The sequence below is a fragment of the Manis pentadactyla genome, chromosome 4, assembly GCF_030020395.1.
Source record: "Manis pentadactyla isolate mManPen7 chromosome 4, mManPen7.hap1, whole genome shotgun sequence".
In the NCBI taxonomy this organism is placed as follows: domain Eukaryota; kingdom Metazoa; phylum Chordata; class Mammalia; order Pholidota; family Manidae; genus Manis; species Manis pentadactyla.
Window position 1 is genome coordinate 111,627,617 of NC_080022.1, and position 19,856 is coordinate 111,647,472.

The 19,856-nt window shown below is 39.3% G+C and overlaps 1 protein-coding gene across 1 annotated transcript in view; it reads right to left on the reverse strand.

The window, feature by feature from the left end:
• Window positions 1-2,969: 2,969 nt before the first annotated feature.
• GOLPH3L (golgi phosphoprotein 3 like) overlaps window positions 2,970-19,856 on the reverse strand; it is a 67,126-nt gene continuing 50,239 nt past the window's right edge. Inside the window, exon 5 of the mRNA XM_057500708.1 lies at window positions 2,970-5,103. Within this exon, the coding sequence (XP_057356691.1) occupies window positions 4,676-5,103 (428 nt within the window). The 3' untranslated portion in view covers window positions 2,970-4,675. The remainder of the gene's footprint in view (window positions 5,104-19,856) is intronic.

A 19,856-nucleotide genomic window follows, 5' to 3' on the forward strand; every position in this document is an offset into this window, starting at 1 on the left:
ACAGCTTTGTATTTTACCCTTTTCATGAGTTGCTGAGTTCTCAGAGATGTAGATGTAGCCTGGTTGTTGTACTGCATATTTTGGTCTCCTTCTTAGGAATAGTTGTATTTGCTGTATTTTCAAAATATATATTGTTTTGGGAGGAGGTTTCCGCCACCCTACTCATGCTGCCATCTTAAGAATCTCCCAGATACTGTGTTTTTGTTTCTCTTTTTTGAAGTCCTCCCTGAGGTCTTGAATATTTTTCTGTAGCTCCACAAGCATGTTTATGATTTTAATTTGAAGTCTTTATCATGAATATTGGTGATTTTAATTTCACTTAGCCCTCTCTTTGGTGTTTGAGGGATTTTTATTTGTACAAGGTTCTTTTGCCATTTCATATTTCTAATGATTCCTATGGAATAGTAACTTTGTGTAGGCGGTGCCCTCCAGTGCCCAGAAGCTCTGCTCTCTGGGGCTGCTCAGTACTGGGAATGATGGTGGGCGTTTGCAGGCACATAGCGCCAGTGCGTGCTGGGAGAAAAGACCTCCTTCCTGCTTCCTAGCCACAGTGCCTACCTCCATGCCAGGGCCAGTGGACCGAGCATGCAGGGAGAAGTCTCAAGGAAGTTATTAATCACTCATTTAATTACTTCTGATCAGGAAGATTTGGTATCAGGGCTGGGTCATCTTTATTAGACTTCTGACAGCCTCTTTCTCTGTAATGGTCCAGAGGCAAGATCCATTAAAATTATCAGCATAATAAATGCTTGAAATTAGCACAATGTGGTGCCTGTCCTCTTTATATTTCCAAATACTGGACTTTGTATCATCATGCTTTTGACACTAAATTGCCCCTCTAAATAGGATTTTTCTTTCTAGTTGAACAATTCAGGGCTGCCAGAGGAGGGGCTGCCCTCTGGTTTGCCTGGAGTGATGGCAGGGGCAGCAGGTTTGCAAACTGGTGCTTGCTGGGAAGGAATGGTAGGCTGTGTATTGCAGTGGGGGGGGGGGGGCTTGGCATTGCATTGCCAGCCAGGGGGATAAAGTGTAAGAAGCTCCTCCAAGTTCCCACCCTGTTGGGCTGAGTTTGCTGGAAAATTTTTGTCCACCTGTCCTGTCTACTGAGCAGCAAGCTCTGTGTAATCCTTGCCCCTTTAGCAGCCCACTCACTGTTGGGAAGTATTTCAAAGTGCCCATCTTTCTTTTGTCCTGGAGCAGCTGGTTGTGGGCCTGTTCTCTGTAAGCGGCTGGAATCTCAGAATATTCTGCCTCTGTTTGATTTCCAACCCCTCTAATCTCCAGAGCACCACGTAATGTGGGTTTATACTCCTGAAGCAGATCTCCAGGGGTGGGTATTTTTCAGTCCTGGGCTTCTACTCCCTCCCTGCTCCATTTCTCTTCCTTCTGCTGGTGAGCTGGGGTGGCAGGAGGGCTCGGGTTTTCCTGGATTGTGGGTTTTCTACTTTCTCCTTTTCTGTGAGGTCTTCTCTTTTCCCCAGATATAGGCCATCTGTTGCAGTCTTCTCTCTGGTCACTCTTTCAGGATTGGTAGTATTTGCTGTATTTTCATGTTATATGTAGTTTTATTAGGAGCTTTCTGCCTGACTTCTCATGCTGCCATCTTGTTTAATCCCCTATAACTTTTTATTGTCAGCACCCAGAAAGTGGCAATTAACTGGTAAATGCTCAGTATTTTTTGGATGAATTATAGGCAGTAAAATATAAATCAGGCTTCTCAAATTCCAAAGTGCAAGCTTTTAGAGACTAGTTTTTTTTTTTGTTTTTTTTTTGTGTGTGTGTGTGTTACTTACTTTATTAAAGGGTTTTCAATTTTACAAAGGAAAAGGGGTTAGTGATTACCCATAAGCCAAGCAGTATTGGCAGTCACCTCTGACTCTAACCACGATTCACATGCTGTGGACCCATGCACCTCCTGGGTACTCCCATTCCAAAGATACCTCCAGCCATGGATGGGTAACAGCATATTTGAAATGCATCTTTCAGGTAGAAAGCAAACTCAGACCACAAAAGAAAGAGGAAAAAAGGTAGCAAAGTAATTAAACACTCCAAGAGATACAAGTCATTTCCTCTAATCCACAGCAAGTGGGGAAAAAAAATGTTTACAAAGTAGTAGCCAGAAGTCTGAATATTATGTGGAAGATCATGTTTGTTACCTAATCTATGAAACAGTAGAGACTGTTTTTAAAATGCAGCTTCCTAAGCCCCCAACCCCAGAAACTGATTTACTAGGAACCTATATTTTAGCAAGGTACCTCTCCTCCTCAGGTTATTTTGGTACAGTAGTCTTTCGACCACATTTTGAGAAAGATTGTATAAAGCATGACTTATGGGAACAATGCTTTGTCTGAAAGAAAAATAATAGGGAAGTATGAACAATCCTAGTAACCACCTTTCTTATTGACCCTTGTGTTGTAGACATTATAAAGAAGGGAAGAATAAGCTAATCACAAGCACAATGATCTTTTCACATGTTATTAACTCTCTTAGAGTCAGTTATGTTACCTATGTTTGGAACTTAAGACTTTCATCTGAGATAAATTTAGATTTCACCTGCACGTAGATATTAATAGGACAGGTCATACTTATTCTATTCATGGTAATAATGGCAAAATTGGGTAACTTATTTTGATTGAGATGGAGAGGCTATTCAGACTTTATAATATTAGCTGATGTTCAGAGTAGCCTTGATGTGCCCTGCCCCACCGCCTATATATGTTACAGTTATATTTGTGTATCCCTAATTTTCTATACAGGATGAAATCCGAGGCTGGTATCCTAGTGAAAACGGGTACTGTTACTGGCCTTGTATGGAAAAAAGTTATTATTTCCAGTTAAAATACATAGCTGAAGTTGTAAAACTTCACAAAGAGACCAGAGAGCCAACAACTGATCTTTAGTATACAGAAATGTAAAGGCCATATGCATTAAATAAGAAAGTATTTTATGGTGAACATGATGTGGACCCCTGAAGACATCCTCATTTTATTGAGATATAATATGAAAATAAACACTGACCAAGAATTGCAAGAAAGAACTCAACCAAACCCCCAACCTAGCTGCAACTTTCCATGGGAAAACCTGGTTTCAATTCATGCTGAATTGTTCAACTGGAAAGGAAAATTAATTCACGTAGAGACAACACATGGACTGGTTTTTGTACTTTTAGAAAGCCAGACTGAAGTTCTACTGAGCCTCACATTCAGAACTTAATTCATGTTAAAATTTATATCTCTTGTCACCTAAGTGATACCTGTAATCAATAATGAAAAAAAAAAGAGTAGGGGAATTTTGTAAGGCTAGACCTAAGGTTTGAGGGAAGAGGTGAAAGTTATTAATCACTCATTTAATTACTTCTGATCAGGAAGATTTGGTATCAGGGCTGGGTCATCTTTATTAAACTTCTGACAGCCTCTTTCTCTGTAATGGTCCAGAGGCAAGATCCATTAAAAATATCAGCATAATAAATGCTTGAAATTAGCACAACTTGGTGCCTGTCCTTTTTATATTTCCAAATACTGGACTTTGTATCATCATGCTTTTGACACTAAATTGCCCCTCTAAATAGGATTTTTCTTAACAAGCTTCTTTTTACACTCACTACTGAACTGAAAAACATTTTAGAGATTCGGCTAGAAAGGCATAGTTATGTTGAAACAAGACCAATGATAGGAGAGTATCTGTGGTTTCAATATGGACAAAACTACTTCTAGAACCCTTAAACATAGAATGTACCAATTTTATATAGGAAGCCAAAAACAGGGAACAAGAAGATCTGGAATTTACATACACTGTCTGGACTCGGCTGCTATTCAGCAATTGAAATCTCTAACTCCCTCAATTCAATCACAGCAGAGACATACAATCTGGAGGAACCAGACAGTTATGTGCTAAGGGGCGGAAATTCTCATGCCACTTCTTTCCCTTTATAAATTGCAATGCTGATTGTAAGAAGGATGTAGTTGAGAGAGATTTCTTTAAAACTTAGACTTTTGTCCTAATGAATGAAGGAACAGGATAATGCTGAGAGAAACTATAGAATATGTTTTTGGTTCTAGGAGTCTAAGAACCAGGTTGATTATATCTGGAATATTTTTATCAGGTTAGAAAAGGAAAGATGAGAAAATCATTAGCAGGACATTAAAATTCCAGAACCATCTGCTCAAAAAATTAATTTTGTTTCTCTTGCTCCTTTTTCAAAGAAACAATTATTTCAATAAGCTACACTACTTAGCAGAGCCTGACAAAGATTGTGAAAACATGTACTTAAGATAGAAAAACAAACTATGAAGAAAGTAATAAATGTTTTGTTGTGTATCTCATTCGTATCCAATAGCTGGAGAACTCCAAATTCCACTTAACTATTCCTAATTATCCATAAGCACATGAGATGGAAGTAAACCAAGAAATGAGAGAAAGTGTTTATAGGGTGTGTGTGAGTTCACCCAGTTTATTCACCTCTGGAGCGTAAGTATAGGGAGAAACAAAGTCTGCTTATTACGGTCAAGGTCTATGGAGAAGCCCTGAAGTTGCTCTCCCCAGATCACAAGTCTGATTCAAGAGAAGGAAAAAAAATAAAGAAGGAAAAAAATCTCTCATCACAAAAATCTCAGTGATGGTATCTTTCACAGTTATCAAGCCAGCAAGGGAACAAGGAGGAATCCACTTGCTGACTTTAGGATTTATTGAAGGCTGCCAGCACAGCCCAGATCATCTCTGTGGCAATGTGCTTTGTCCCCTCTACTTCAGGGTCCAGTTCTATGAGGTCCTTGGCTCGATTCATTGCCATATCATACTTATCATCTGTCAGAGAGGAGAAGACATTCTCTAGCACATCTGAGGAGTGCGCTAACACCAGGAGTGCTAATATTCGCTTGTCCATACGCTGAGGGTCATTTACCCACCTCTCTAGGACACTATCTTGAAGTTTTTTCACTAGTCGCTGTTTTTCTGTTGTATTGGTCACTGGATGCGTAGTCATGTCAAATAGGAGGAAATTCTGCTTCTCAGTGGTTAGAATACCCTTCTCTACTAGGTTCTTTGCAATTCGCTCTCTTACATTTCTCAGCTGGTACTGTAATTTGAAGGGGTTCCAGGTCTCACCTGGGGAAAAGAAACAGAAGACTTGAACAACGCTATAAATCAACTAGACTTAACAAAACATCTATAGAACATTTTACCCTGTAACAGCAGAATACATGTTGTTCTCAAGTGCACACATGGAACATTCTCCAGGATAGACCATCAGCTAGGTCATAAAACAAACCTTAATAAAGACTTGAAAATATACAAAGTGTGTGTGTTATCCAACCACAGTGGAATTAAATCCAACTCTCAGAAGAAAATACAGGAATAAGTTTTTATTATGGTGGGTTAGCCCATAGTTTCTTGGATATTACACCAAAAACACAAGCAAAAAAAGAGAGAAAATTGGAATGTATCAAAATGGAAAACTTGCATACTTCAAGGGACACCATCAAAAGTGAAAAAACTCACAGAATGGAAGAAAATTTTGTAAATAATGTATCTGATGAGAAGTTTATATTTAGAATATATAAAAAACTGTAATTCAATAAAGGTACATTTAAAAATGGGTAAAGGTGTGTATAGGCAATTCTTTAAAGATATACAAATAAGCACATAAAAAGAAGATAAGTTCTACATCATTAGTCATTAGGGAAATGCAAATAAAAATCACAATGAGATACTATTATATAGTAACATTACTAAAGTAAAATTGAAAAGAGAGAATCAAGCGTTTATAAGGAACTGAAACTCTTACACACTGGTGGTGGGAATGTAAAATGGTATAGCTACTTTGAACAACAGTCCCTTATCCCTGTTTTCAAGAAGTTTAAAATTTAGCATGGGGTAATAGTGGGAAGACAAAAATAACATTTGAGTGAGCCCCAATGACAAACTAGATATAGATGACAAATTTCTTTAAAATGTTAATTCTTGATGTATGACATCAGGGGTCATGGCTGAATAGGAAGCACCAGAAATCCATCTCTCCATCTAGACAACAACTGTATTAGCAGACTTTATCTTTTTATTCATTTATTTATTTTTTGCTGTGGCTATTAAAAAAATTTTTTTTATTAAGGTATGATTGATATACACTCTTATGAAGGTTTCATATGAAAAAACAATGTCGTTACCACATTTACCCATATTATCAAGTCCCCACCCATACCCCAGTGCAGTCACTGTCCATCAGTGCTGCAAGATGCCACAGATCCACTATGTGCCTTCTCTATGCTACACTGTTCTCCCCGTGATCCCCCACACCATGTGTACTAATCATAATCCCCTTCAATCCCCTTCTCCCTCTCTCCCCACCTGCCCTCCCACACCCTTCCCCTTTGGTAACCACTAGTCCCTTCTTGGAGTCTCTGAGTCTGCTGCTATTTTGTTCCTTCAGTTTTGCTTCATTGTTATACTCCACAAATGAGGGAAATCATTTGATATTTGTCTTTCTCTGCCTGGCTTATTTCACTGAGCATAATGTCCTCCAGCGCCATCCATGTTGTTGCAAATGGTAGGATTTGTTTCTTTCCTCTGGCTGAATAGTATTCCATTGTGTATATGTACCACATCTTCTTTATCCATTCATCACTGATGGACACTTAGGGAGCTTCTGTATCTTGGCTACTAGCAGACTTTATCTTACTAACTATTTTTGGGACTTGAGTCCATTTGAATGCTTGTGGATTCCAGGGCAAGTCTTGACTGGCAAACTGATTAATATTGGTCAATTTCAGAATTCAATGTAGTAGTTCCTTGTCAGCCAGCCCCCAACTCCACAGGCAGCTGTGAGGATAGCATCCTGTGATTTTGGTGTGGCTTGCTGGAGTTAGGCTGGGCAACAGAGACTTTGTCCTTGAAATATTGGGATCTATGTTTTGATTATGAGTTGCAGATTCTGATGGCTGACATTTAGGGAGAGGGTGGCAACTGAAGAAGCTTACAGGAGATTTAAAGTATAAGTGTTGTGTGTGTGTTCGTTTTGTCATTCAAAAGCCACCATATATATATTGTATATTAGAAAGCCAGGAAAAATGTAACTTCAGGAAAGACCTGGGTGTGAAGCTTTCACCTCAGTCTGAGCCATGGCACAGACACTCTACAAAAAACAAAAAAAAGAGCAAACCCTGGGAACTAGGGAGAATGTGATTTCCAGAGTTACCACATTGTAAGTTTCAAATGTCCTGTTTTCAATAGCAACAAAAAATATCACAAATTGCACAAATAGGACAGAATGGTCTAGTCAAAGGAACAGAAGAAATGGACATATGGGCAAAGCAGAGATGTCAGACTTCTAGGCAAAAACTTGAAAACAACTGTCTTAAAGATGCTTGAAGAGCTAAAAGATGACATGGGCAAAGACAGTAAAATGATGTGTGAACCAAATAAAATTAATAGAGTTGAAAATATGAGAAGCCAAAAAGAAAGTCTGGAGCTTAAATACAATAAATGAAATGAAAAAATACACTATACAGGTTCATAAGCAGATTTAAGAGGGCAGAAGAATGAATTAGCAACAATGAAGATAGGACAATTAGAATTATATAGTCTGGGGAACAGAAAGAAAACAAATGGGGAAAAAAGTGAATAGAGCCCATGGGACCCCAGGGATACCTTCAAACAAGCCAGTATTTGTATTGTGGGAATCCCAGGAGGAGAGAAAGGGGAAGAAGAGTATCTGCAGAAATAATGGCTGAAAACTTTCCATATCTGATGAAGGAATAAACCTGCAAATCCAAGTTTAACAAATTCAATGTTGAATAAAGCACCCATACTGAGACACATTATAATCAAACTATCAAAAGCCAAAGATAAGAATCTTGAAAAAAGGAAGAAAGAAGTGAGTTGTCACATACAAGGTATCTTCAATAAGATTATCCTCAGATTTCTCATAAAAACTTTGGAGGCCAGAAGGCAGTGGGCTGATATATTCAAAGAGATGAAAGGACAAAAACTTGTCAACTGAGAATTCTATATCCAGAAAAACTGTCCAAAAATGAAGGATAAATTAAGACTTTCCCAGATAAACAAAAACTGAGGAAGCTTGTTACCGCTAAATTTGCATAACCAGGAATGCTAAAGAGGAGTCCTGCAGGTTGAAAATGAAGAGAATGTAGACAGTAACTTGAAGCAGTATGAAGAAGTTTGGATATCCAACAAAACTAACATAAGGACAAGTATAAAAGCCAGTATTTTTAGGTTTTATTTTCTGTGTGTTTTAAAGGATAAGTACATTTAAAACAATTATTAATCTATGTATTGGGCACACAATATATAAAGATATAATCTGTGACATCAAAACAGAAAGAGTGGATCAGAGTTCCATAAGGGCAGAATTTTTGTATGTTATTGAGGTTAAGCTGGTATAAATTCAAATCAGGTTGTTATAACCTTAGGATGTTAAATATCTATGGAATATACACAAAATATATCTATGGAATATATACAAAAGAAAATGAAAATCGAAATGTTTCACTCCAAAAAAATCACCTGAACATAAAAGACAAAGTAAGGCAGAAAAAGAGGGACCAAAAAGCTACAGGACATTTAGAAAGCAAAGAACAAAATGGCAGAAATATGTGTCTCCTTATCAGTAATCACTTTAAATTTAAGTGGTTCAAAAGATACAAACTTACAGTTATAATGAACACATGGAACTACATGAAGCTACAAACCTTCTGTACAGCAAAGGACACCATCAGCAGAACAAAAAGGCATCCTACAGTATGGGAGAATATAGTTGTAAATGACATATCCAACAAGGAGTTAACATCTAAAATATATAAAGAACTCATATGCCTCAACACCTAAAAAGCAAATAACCCTATTAAAAAATGGGCAGAGGATCTGAACAGACACTTCTCCAAAGAAGAAATTCAGATGGCCAACAGGCACATGAAAAGATGCTCCACATCACTAATTATCAGGGAAATGCAAATTAAAACCACAATGAGATATCACCTCACACCAGTTAGGATTGCCACCACCCAAAAGACTGAGAACAACAAATGCTGGTGAGGATGCGGAGAAGGGGGAATCCTCCTACACTGGTGGTGGGAATGTAAACTACTTCAACCATGTGGAAAGCAATATGGAGGTTTCTCAAAAACTAAAAATCTAAATACCATTTGACCCAGGAATTCCACTCCTAGGAATTTGCCCAAAGAATAGAAGTTCTCAGATTCAAAAAGACATATGCAATGCTATGTTTATAGCAGCACTATTTATAATAGCCAAGATATGGAAGCAACCTAAGTATCCGTTAGTAGATGAATGGATAAAGAAGAAGTGGTACATATACACAATGGAATACTATTCAGCCATAAGAAACAAACAAATCCTACCATTTGCAACAACATTGATGGAGCTGGAGGGTATTATGCTCAGTGAAATAAGCCAGGCAGAGAAAGAAAAGTACCAAATGATTTCACTCATTTGTGGAGTATAACAACGAAGCAAAAATGAAGGAACAAAACAGCAGCAGACTCACAGACTCCAAGAAGGGACTAGTGGTTACCAAAGGGGAGGGGTTGTGGAGGGCAGGTGGGGGTTGTGGAGAAGGGGATTGAGGAGTATTATGATTAGTACACATGGTGTATGTGGGGGTGGTCATGGGGAAGACAGGGTAGCACAGAGAAGACAAGTAGTGACTCTGTGACATATTACTACACTGGTGGACAGTGACTACAATGGGGTATGGGGGGACTCGATAATATGGGTGATTGTAGTAACCATGTTGTTTTTCATGTGAAATCTTCATAAGAGTGTATATCAATAATATCTTAATTAAAGAATTATATATATATATAAAAGAAATTCAATGTGTATGTTTCCTCACTAGCTCAGGTCAGTTGGGATAAGATACATAAAAAATAAATAAATAAAAAGATACAAACTTACAGTTATAAAATAAGTGGGTTAAGCTATTCAATCCCAAGACAAAGGCTGGAATAATGGGTTAAAAAACATGATCCAACTATATGCTGTCTACAAGAGACTCATTTTAGATCAAATTATAGACTGATAACCTTTATGACTATAGATGCAAAAATTCTTAATAAAATATTAGCAAACTGAATCCAATAGCATATTGAATTGAAACTTATCCTAGGAATGTAACTTAAGAAAATCAAACAGGCAAAGGATCTGAATAGACGTTTTTCCAAAGACATACAGAGGGCCAAAAAGGTACATGAAAAACTGCTCAAATGCACTAATAATGAGGGAAATGCAAATGAAAAACCACAATGAGATTTCATCTCACACCTGTGAGAATGGTTATTATAAAAAAGACAAGAAATAACAAGTGCTGGAGAGGATGTGGAGAAAAGGAAACCCTTGTGATTTGTTGGTAGGTATGTAAACTGGTGCAGACACTATGAAAAACAGTATGGAGATTCCTCAAAAAATTAAAAATAGGAGGAGCCAAGATTGTGGCATGAGTAGGGCGTTGGAAATCTCCCAAAACCATATATAGTTTTGAAAATACAACAAATACAACTATTCCTAAAAGAGACCAGAAGATACAGTACAACAGCCAGGCTACATCTACATCTGCGAGAACTCAGCACCTCACGAAGAGGAAAAGGTACAAGCCTCAGCCCAGCGAGACCCAAGCGCTCCCCACCCCAGCTCACCAGTGGGAGGAGAGGAATCAGAGCGGGGAGGGAGTGGGAGCCCAGGACTGCTAAATACCCAGCCCTAGTCATCCACACCAGGAGGGCAGACACACAGTGTGTGTGGTGCTGGATATTAGGGAAACAGAACAGTTAAATCTGCGAGCAGGTTCACGCAGCCGGTACCCCAGGGACAAAAGAAAAGTGAGTGCTTTTTGAAAGTCTTAAAGGGACAGGGGCCTCACAGCTGGACGGCAGCATCCCAGCACACTCAGCTCAGCAGCTGGGAATCCCAGGGAACTCTGGGTGCCCTAATTCTCTGGGAGGCAGTGCAGCTCTGAGGTGCCTCATGGCAATAAACAGCCTCCCATCCATTCCCTCTCTGGCATGGCCCCGCCATAGCATAGGAGTAGCCTGAGAGTAGCCGTGCCCACAGCAGCTGCCTGGGCCAGACTCAGAGGCCCTGTTGGCACAGAGCTGCCCAGCACAAGCCGCTAGGGGTCGCTGTTCTCGCAGGAGAGGAAGGTGAGCAGCAAGCGGGAAGGGACTTTGTTCTGCCAGCTGACACATGCGCCAACTGCCTACAACTACCTCTATCGCCATGAAAAGGCAGAAAAATTTGATCCAGACCAAAATCAGACAACCCCCAAGAAGAGCCTGGGAAGATAGATTTAACCAATCTTCCTGAAAAAGAATTCAAAATAAAGGTCATAACCATGCTGACGGAGCTGCAGAGAAATATGCAAGAGCTAACAGACAAAGTTGGGAGAATACAGAAATAAAACAATCTCTGAAAGGACTTAAGAGCAGACTGGATGAGGTGCAAGAGGCCATTAATGGAATAGAAATCAGAGAACTGGAATACAGGGAAGTTGAGGCAGAGAGAGATGAAAGGATCTCCAGGAATGAAAGAATATTAACAGAGCTGTATGAACAATCCAAAAGGAGCAATATCTGCATTATATGGGTACCAGAAGAAGAAGAAGAGAGAAAAAAGGATAGAAAGTGTATTTGAAGAAATAATTGCTGAAAACTTCCCCAACTGGGGGAGTAAATACTCTCTCAGACCATGTAAGCCTACAGAACTCCCAACATAAGGGACCCAAGGAGGACAACAGCAAGACATACAATAATTACAATGGCAAAGATCAAGGACAAGGACAGAGTATTAAAGGCAGCCAGAGAGAGAAAAAAGGTCACCTACAAAGGAAAACCGATCAGGCTATCATCAGACTTCTCAACAGAAACCTTACAGGCCAGAAAAGAATGGCATCATATATTTAATGCAATGCAACAGAAGGGCTTTGAACCAAGAATACTGTATCCAGCATGATTATCATTTAAATATGAAGGAGGGATTAAACAATTACCAGACAAGCAAAAGTTGAGGGAATTTGCCTCCCACAAACCACCTCTACAGGGTATTTTAGAGGGACTGCTCTAGATGGAAGCAGTCCTAAGGCTAAATAGATGCCACCAGAGAAAATAAAATCACAACAAAGAGAGCAGACCAACTAAATACTAACTAAAGGCAAAAAATAAAATCAACTACTCACAAAAGCACTCAAAGGAAACACAAAAGAGCACAGAATAAAACACCTAACATGTAAAGAATGGAGGAGGAGGAATAAGGGAGAGAAATAAAGAATCATCAGACTGTGCTTATAATAGCTTAATAAGTGAGTTAAGTTAGACAGTTAGATAGTAAAGAAGCTAACCTTCAACATTTGGTAACCACGAATCTAAAGCCTGCAATGGCAATAAGTACATATCTTTCAATAATCACCCTAATTGTAATGGACTGAATGCACCAATCAAAAGACACAGAGTAACAGAATGGATAAAAAAGCAAGACCCATCTATATGCTGCTTACAAGAGACCAACCTCAAACCCAAAGACATACACAGACTAAAAGTCAAGGGATAGAAAACGATATTTCATGCAAACAAGAGGGAGAAAAAAGCAGGAGTTGCAGTACTAGTATCAGACAAAATAGACTTCAAAATAAAGAAAGTAACAAGAGATAAAGAAGGACATTACATAATGATAAAGGGGTCAGTCCAACAAGAGGATATAACCATTATAAATATCTATGCACCCAATACAGGAGCACCAACATATGTGAAACAAATACTAACAGAATTAAAGGAGGAAATAGAATGCAATGCATTCATTTTAGGAGACTTCAACACACCACTCACTCCAAAGTACAGATCCACCTGACAGAAAATAAAGACAAAGAGGCACTGAACAACACACTAGAACAGATGGACCTAACAGACATCTACAGAACTCTACACTCAAAAGCAGCAGGATACACATTCTTCTCAAGTGCAACTGGAACATTTTCCAGAATAGACCACATACTATGCCACAAAAAGAGCCTCAGTAAATTAAAAAAGAGTGAAATTCTACCAACCAACTTCTCGGACCACAAAGGGATAAAACTAGAAATAAATTGTATAAAGTAAGCAAAAAGGCTCACAAACACATGGAGGCTTAACAACATGCTCCTAAATAATCAATGGATCAATGACCAAATTAAAATAGAGATCAGGCAATATATGCAGACAAATGATAACAACAACAGAAAGCCCCACTTTCTGTGGGATGCAGTGAAGGCAGTTCTAAGAGGAAAGTATATAGCAATTCAGGCATATTTAAAGAAGGAAGAACAATCCCAAATGAATAGTCTAAAGTCACAATTATCAAAATTGGGAAAAGAAGAACAAATGAGGCCAAAAGTCAGCAGGAGGAGGGACATAATAAAGATCAGAGAAGAAATAAATAAAATTGAGAAGAATAAAACAATACAAAAAAATCAATGAAACCAAGAACTGGTTCTTTGAGAAAATAAACAAAATAGATAAGCCCCTAGCCAGACTTATTAAGAGAAAAAGAGAATCAACACACATCAACAGAATCAGAAATGAGAAAGGAAAAATCACGACCGACCCCACAGAAATACAAAGAACTATTAGAGACTACCATGAAAACCTATATGCTAACTGTTAGGCTGGAGGAAGGAAAAACAAGGACATGCAAACAGAACAGAGAGATGCCATAGGGCGAGAACAGACCAGACCCCAAGGTCCGTGCCTTATATGGAAAGGGGACAGCTCTTCCTGAATTCCATCCTTCTGATGTGCCAACTAAGACCCGGATGTCAGCCTCCTCCCTCTTGGAAGGAAAAAAGTTTCTAGTTGTCTATTATGTCACCTTTAGCCAATCGTTCTTCTCCATGCTCCTTAAGATAGCTTGCCTACTCCTCCCCCTCCTAATCCCTAATAAGCCCCCACCTCCCTGACTGGGTGTGACTTCCCTGGCCTGTGATAGCCAGACCATGGAACATCACCCAGGAATTTGCGTTCAAATAAACTACCTGGTCCTTTGTTGCCTCTCTTCGCCTGCTTATTTCGGCTAGAATTTATCTTACATTTGGTGCCAAAACCCAGGAAGGAGCATGAGCATGGGGCCCTGACCGGCCACCAGTGGCCCCGCCCCCTCCTTTCCCGACCCGGGACCTCAGCTTGCTCTCCGCTGCATGGACTATTTTCCGGTGAGTCCCTCAGTTTCCCTGGTCTGCTTCCCTTCCTAACTCCATTTCGCCTGGTCCATTAGAAATCGTACGTACGTCCAGATGGGGTCATCTGGCCCCTTGGGCATCCAGCCCACCCTCTGCAGGCATCCAGCCTGCCCCTGGCCCTGTGGTATGGGAGATGTCCCTACCCCAGGCCCAAGGACGTCTGCGGACATCTGGCCTGCCCCTGGCCCTGAGGTGTGGGAGATGTCCCTCACCCAGGCTCCCAGGACGTCTCCCCTGACTTGGCAGGCTTAGGATGCTGGGTGCTCCCCTCAGCGGGATTAGTTGGGATGTGGCGTAGACATGGGGAACGAGCCCTCAAAAGTGGAAGCTCAGACCCCACTGCAGTGTCTCATTTCTAATTTGGCTACTCTATGTTTGTCCCAGGAAGTTCGCAAACGGAAGCTAGTCTTTCTTTGCTCTGAGGCCGGGCCTCAGTATCCCTTGGACAATCAATCTCGCTGGCCCCCTGAGGGAACTTTCAATTTTGGCCTCCTCACCAACTTGATTAATTATTGCTACTGGAACGGAGAGTAGAGTGAAATCCCATATGTGCAGGCTTTTTGGACTTCACACTCCCACCCAGACCTTTATGTTAAGTGTTCAATCACTCAGGTTCTCCTGGCCTGATCTCCAGTTAAAGATTGTCAGCCTCTTACTCTGCCCAGTCCTTCTTCCTTTTCATATCCGCCAGAAGACCACAGTTGCCCGCCTCCCTCAGCTCGCAATCCCCTCCCCCTCTCTACCACCATCTTTAAGTACTTTGTCTTCACACGTGTCGCCGCCATCTTAAAGTCCTACATTCTCAACCATGTCACTGTCCTGCTCTCCTCTTACAGTGGCTGCACCACCCCACTCCCCCTCTCCTTCCGCCTTCACCGCCCTCTTCCCCAACCAGAACACGCTCCTCCCGCCCTCTGGTTCCAGAAGCCACAGACAGAAAGCTGAAGAGAGGGAAGGCAATTGGATAACAGTGACTCAAGTCTTTATATCGGTTTGTCTGTCTGTGTATATGTTTTTGTGTAGAGAGTGTTGCTGACTGTAGTCATTGTGTCTCAGTTTGTATGTTTGTGTGTCTAGGTGTGTAAATGAAAAATATTTTCCTACCTCTGGATGGTATTAATAAAAACTGATTTAAAAACAAGTGCTTGTGAAAATTGGGCATTCTAAAACTTCCAGAAAATCTGATAAAAAGTGTTAAGCATTAATGCTAATTTGAGTTTGGCTGAGGCGGGCATGCCCTTGTAGTTATCAGCTGCCTAAGTTTACCTAAAGTCATTTAAGTTGATGTTATCTGCTAAATCTTTAAAGAATAAAATGCTTAAAGGCTTAGCTTTGTCTAATATTCCGTAAAGGTCTTGTAAGTAATTTAGCATAGTTGTTATGAATGAGTGAACTAAATAAGTGTGGCAAGTGAACACTTTTTCAGTTGTGTGTTACAGTGTGTATACCTATCTACAGCCTAGAAATCTTTGTGGTAACCTGAAACCTTAAAATATTGCTAAGTTAAAGGATATACTTTGTGCTTAGTGAGAGATTGTGTTGTAAAGCTCATAGTTAACAGAAATTATAAAATGTTCTTAAATTTGTCAATCCAAACAATGCTAGTGTAACAGTTTACAATAGCCTGCCTCTCAGTGTTCACTAAAAGTTAAGGTACCTAATAGTTTTAAGTTCTAATCAAAACTACTTAAAGTAATAAGGAAAACATTTCTGCATACTAAAGAATGTGTCTTGATAAAAGAAAGTAACTTTGTTGTAAAGTACAGCTGTTTATTTAGAGAGAGAATTCTAAGTATAAAAAGAAAGTTATAGGAAGTCTGTAGAAGAATTTAATATGGTCATGCTATATAAAATTAAAGCAAATGAGTCTTGGTATCAAGTACACAGCAAAATTAGAATTTTGTTTTCAGTTAAAAAAGATAAAGTTTTCTTACCTGTTAGTCTGCTCTTAATATTGAAAGACTGCAATGAGTTCTCTAATTGTTTAATCAAAGCAGTTTCTCATGCTTAAAGTCTCAGTGAGTTGTCAGAGTATTTAAGAAAATGAGATCTTAATATTAAAAAGACTAAAAGCTAAACTTTGCTAACAATTGTGTAAACTTCTTTATTTGCCTTTGAAGTACTTTGTTGTCATTCTAGTTAAATGGATAAGTATTGCTTCATAGTAACCTATAATCCTTTTTAAGCAAGTGCCAAAGAAACTTTCTTCTGATAACTTCCCAAAATCAAATTCAAAAAGGTACTTTTACCTCTAGTTAACTCTGATATTTTCCAGAGGGCCCCTGGAACATGTCAGAGGAACTTTTTCTCAGTAGAGAAAATATTTAGCTAATTTGGCTTATTTAGCTGACATATATTTACCTAAAAAGCACTGTCAAAAAAAAAATGATGCTAAACTTTGTTACTGAATGTTTTGTTACAGAAATACCCAAATTTCCTTATGACAACTGTCTTACAGTAAGCTCTCATCAGATCTTTAACCATTGTCATTTGTAAGTCTTTTGTCATTTACAGCCACTGTTTTATTAATACTATGCTAGTAAAGAACCAGATTTTGGCAGAACAGGTATTGGTTACATAAGATTAAGTAAACTAAGGAAGATGATTTTGTAGCTTTTTGTTTCAAATGTTGCTGATAAAGTGTTTTAAGCTTTTTATCTTAAGCTGATGAGTTTATTAAATGACTAATCTTTATAAGCAGAATTGAAACTTTATCTTTCTCTCTACCTGATCCCTCCAGAATTTAAAAACTTTCAGTGACTATTTTTATATTTCATGGCAGTATGTTTATTTGCATAAGTTCAATAAGAAATTGCTTTCCTTGTAAGAGGACCAATTAAAAACACAGGTTATACTACCAAGGCTTTAAGTGGAATGTCATACCTGAGAGACACGTGCATAAATTCAGATATGAACAGCTTTAAGGAACTAAGGCTGACTTTATGAAGCCAACAAAGCCCCTTAGAAGAACTGGCCTGGTACCTGGCTTACAGGGTTCCTAGCAGCCTTACCAAGTGAGTAAAGAAGGTCACTTCCTGGCAGGTGCAGGAACCTCAGGATGTCTTGGGGACCTAGAGAAGAGAGGAATTCACCCAAATCTACAGGTACTGCAGGCAAAATCTGATGGCAAGTCTGGCTTGGCTATCTGGCCTCAAGAGGACTTTAAAAGTTCAATCTGAAATTCCTTACGAAAAGTTCCAGCAAAGCACATTTAAAAGAGCTTATGTAATAAAGTGCTCTTCTTGCTGAACTTACGCAAATAATAGAGCCAAGTGTTAATTATTTTCTTCATCTGGCTACTTCTTATAAAAATGAAGGTGATTTTAGAGAAAAGTATTGTTTCAATAATGCAGTCTTATCTATACTAAATCCTAATACTAGTCATTGAGATGTAAACTTGATCCAGAATTCCAGTCCCCCCATAATAGCCTAGCGAATGCCCCTACTGAGCCCCTTAACAACAGTTTGTAATATACTCTTAGTTGCCCCCTATGTCCTCAAGTTCCTCCAACAGCAGCTAATCCAAATGACCTGGGTTGCCACCAACCAGATGTTACTTCACTGTTACGCACCTCTTCCCACTGAACCCCCTCCTTCAGCCTAATACCAGCCTCAAATCCCCACGACGCCCCTTGTCAGCTGGAAGTAGCCAGATCGAGTCGTCGCCCATTATGACAAAAAGGCTGGAGGAAGGAAAAACAAGGACATGCAAACACAACAGAGAGATGCCATAGGGGGAGAACAGACCAGACCCCAAGGTCCGTGCCTTATATGGAAAGGGGACAGCTCTTCCTGAATTCCATCCTTCTGATGTGCCAACTAAGACCCGGATGTCAGCCTCCTCCCTCTTGGAAGGAAAAAAGTTTCTAGTTGTCTTTTATGTCACCTTTAGCCAATCGTTCTTCTCCATGCTCCTTAAGATAGCTTGCTTACTCCTCCCCCTCCTAATCCCTAATAAGCCCCCACCTCCCTGACTGGGTGTGACTTCCCTGGCCTGTGATAGCCAGACCGTGGAACATCACCCAGGAATTTGCGTTCAAATAAACTACCTGGTCCTTTGTTGCCTCTCTTCGCCTGCTTATTTCGGCTAGAATTTATCTTACACTAACAAGCTGGAAAACCTCGAAGAAATGGACAACTTCCTAGAAAAATACAACCTTCCAAGACTGACCAAGGAAGAAACAGAAAATCTAAACAGACAAATTACCAGCAACAAAATTGAAGCAGTAATCAAAAATCTACCCAAGAGCAAAACCCCCAGGCCAAACAGATTTACCTCGGAATTTTGTCAGACATACAGAGAAGTCATAATACCCATTCTCCTTAACGTTTTCCAAAAAATAGAAGAGGAGGGAATACTCCCAAACTCATTCTATGAAGCCAGGATCACCCTAACACCAAAACCAGGCAAAGACCCCACCAAAAAAGAAAATTACAGACCAATATCCCTGATGAACATAGATGCAAAAATATTCAACAAAATATTAGCAAACTGAATTCAAAAATACATCAAGAGAATCATACACCATAATCAAGTAGGATTCATCCCAGGGATGCAAGGATGGTACAACATTCGAAAATCCATCAACATCATCCATCACATCAACAAAAAGGACAAAAACCACATAATCATCTCCATAGCGCTGAAAAAGCATTTGACAAAATTCAACATCCATTCATGACAAAAACTCTAAACAAAATGGGTACAGAGGGAAAGTACCTCAACACAATAAAGGCCATATATTATAAACCCACAGCCAACATCATACTGAACAGCAAGAAGCTGAAAGCTTTTCCTCTGAGATAGGGAACAAGACAGGGATGCCCACTCTCCCCACTGTTATTCAACATAGTACTGGAGGTCCTAGCCACATCAATTAGACAAAACAAAGAAATACAAGGAATCCAGATAGGTAAAGAAGAAGTCAGACTGTCACTATTTGCAGATGACATGATATTGTACATAAAAAACCCTAAAGACTCCACTCCAAAACTACTAGAAGTAATATCTGAATTCAGCAAAGTTGCAGGATACAAAATTAATAGACAGAAATCTGTTGCTTTACTATACACTAACAATGAACTAGCAGAAAGAGAAATCAGGAAAACAATTCCATTCACAATGGCATCAAAAAGAATAAAATACCTAGGAATAAACTTAACCAAGGAAGTGAAAGACCTATATCCTGAAAACTACAAGACACTCTTAAGAGAAATTAAAGAGGACACTAGCAAATGGAAACTCATCCCATGCTCTTGGCTAGGAAGAATTAATATTGTCAAAATAGCCATCCTGCCTGAGACAATCTACATATTCAATTCAATCCCTATCAAATTACCAATAGCATTCTTCAGTGAACTGGAAAAAATAGTTTAAAAATTCATATGGAACCACCAAAGACACCAAATAGCCAAAGCAATTCTGAGAAGGAAGAATAAAGTAGGGGGGATCTCACTCCCCAACTTCAAGCTCTACTACAAGCCACAGTAATCAAGACCATTTGGTACTGGCATAAGAACAGACCCACAGACCAGTGGAACAGAATAGAGACTCCAGACATTAACCCAAACATATATGGTCAATTTATATATGATAATGAAGCCATGGACATACAATAGGGAAATG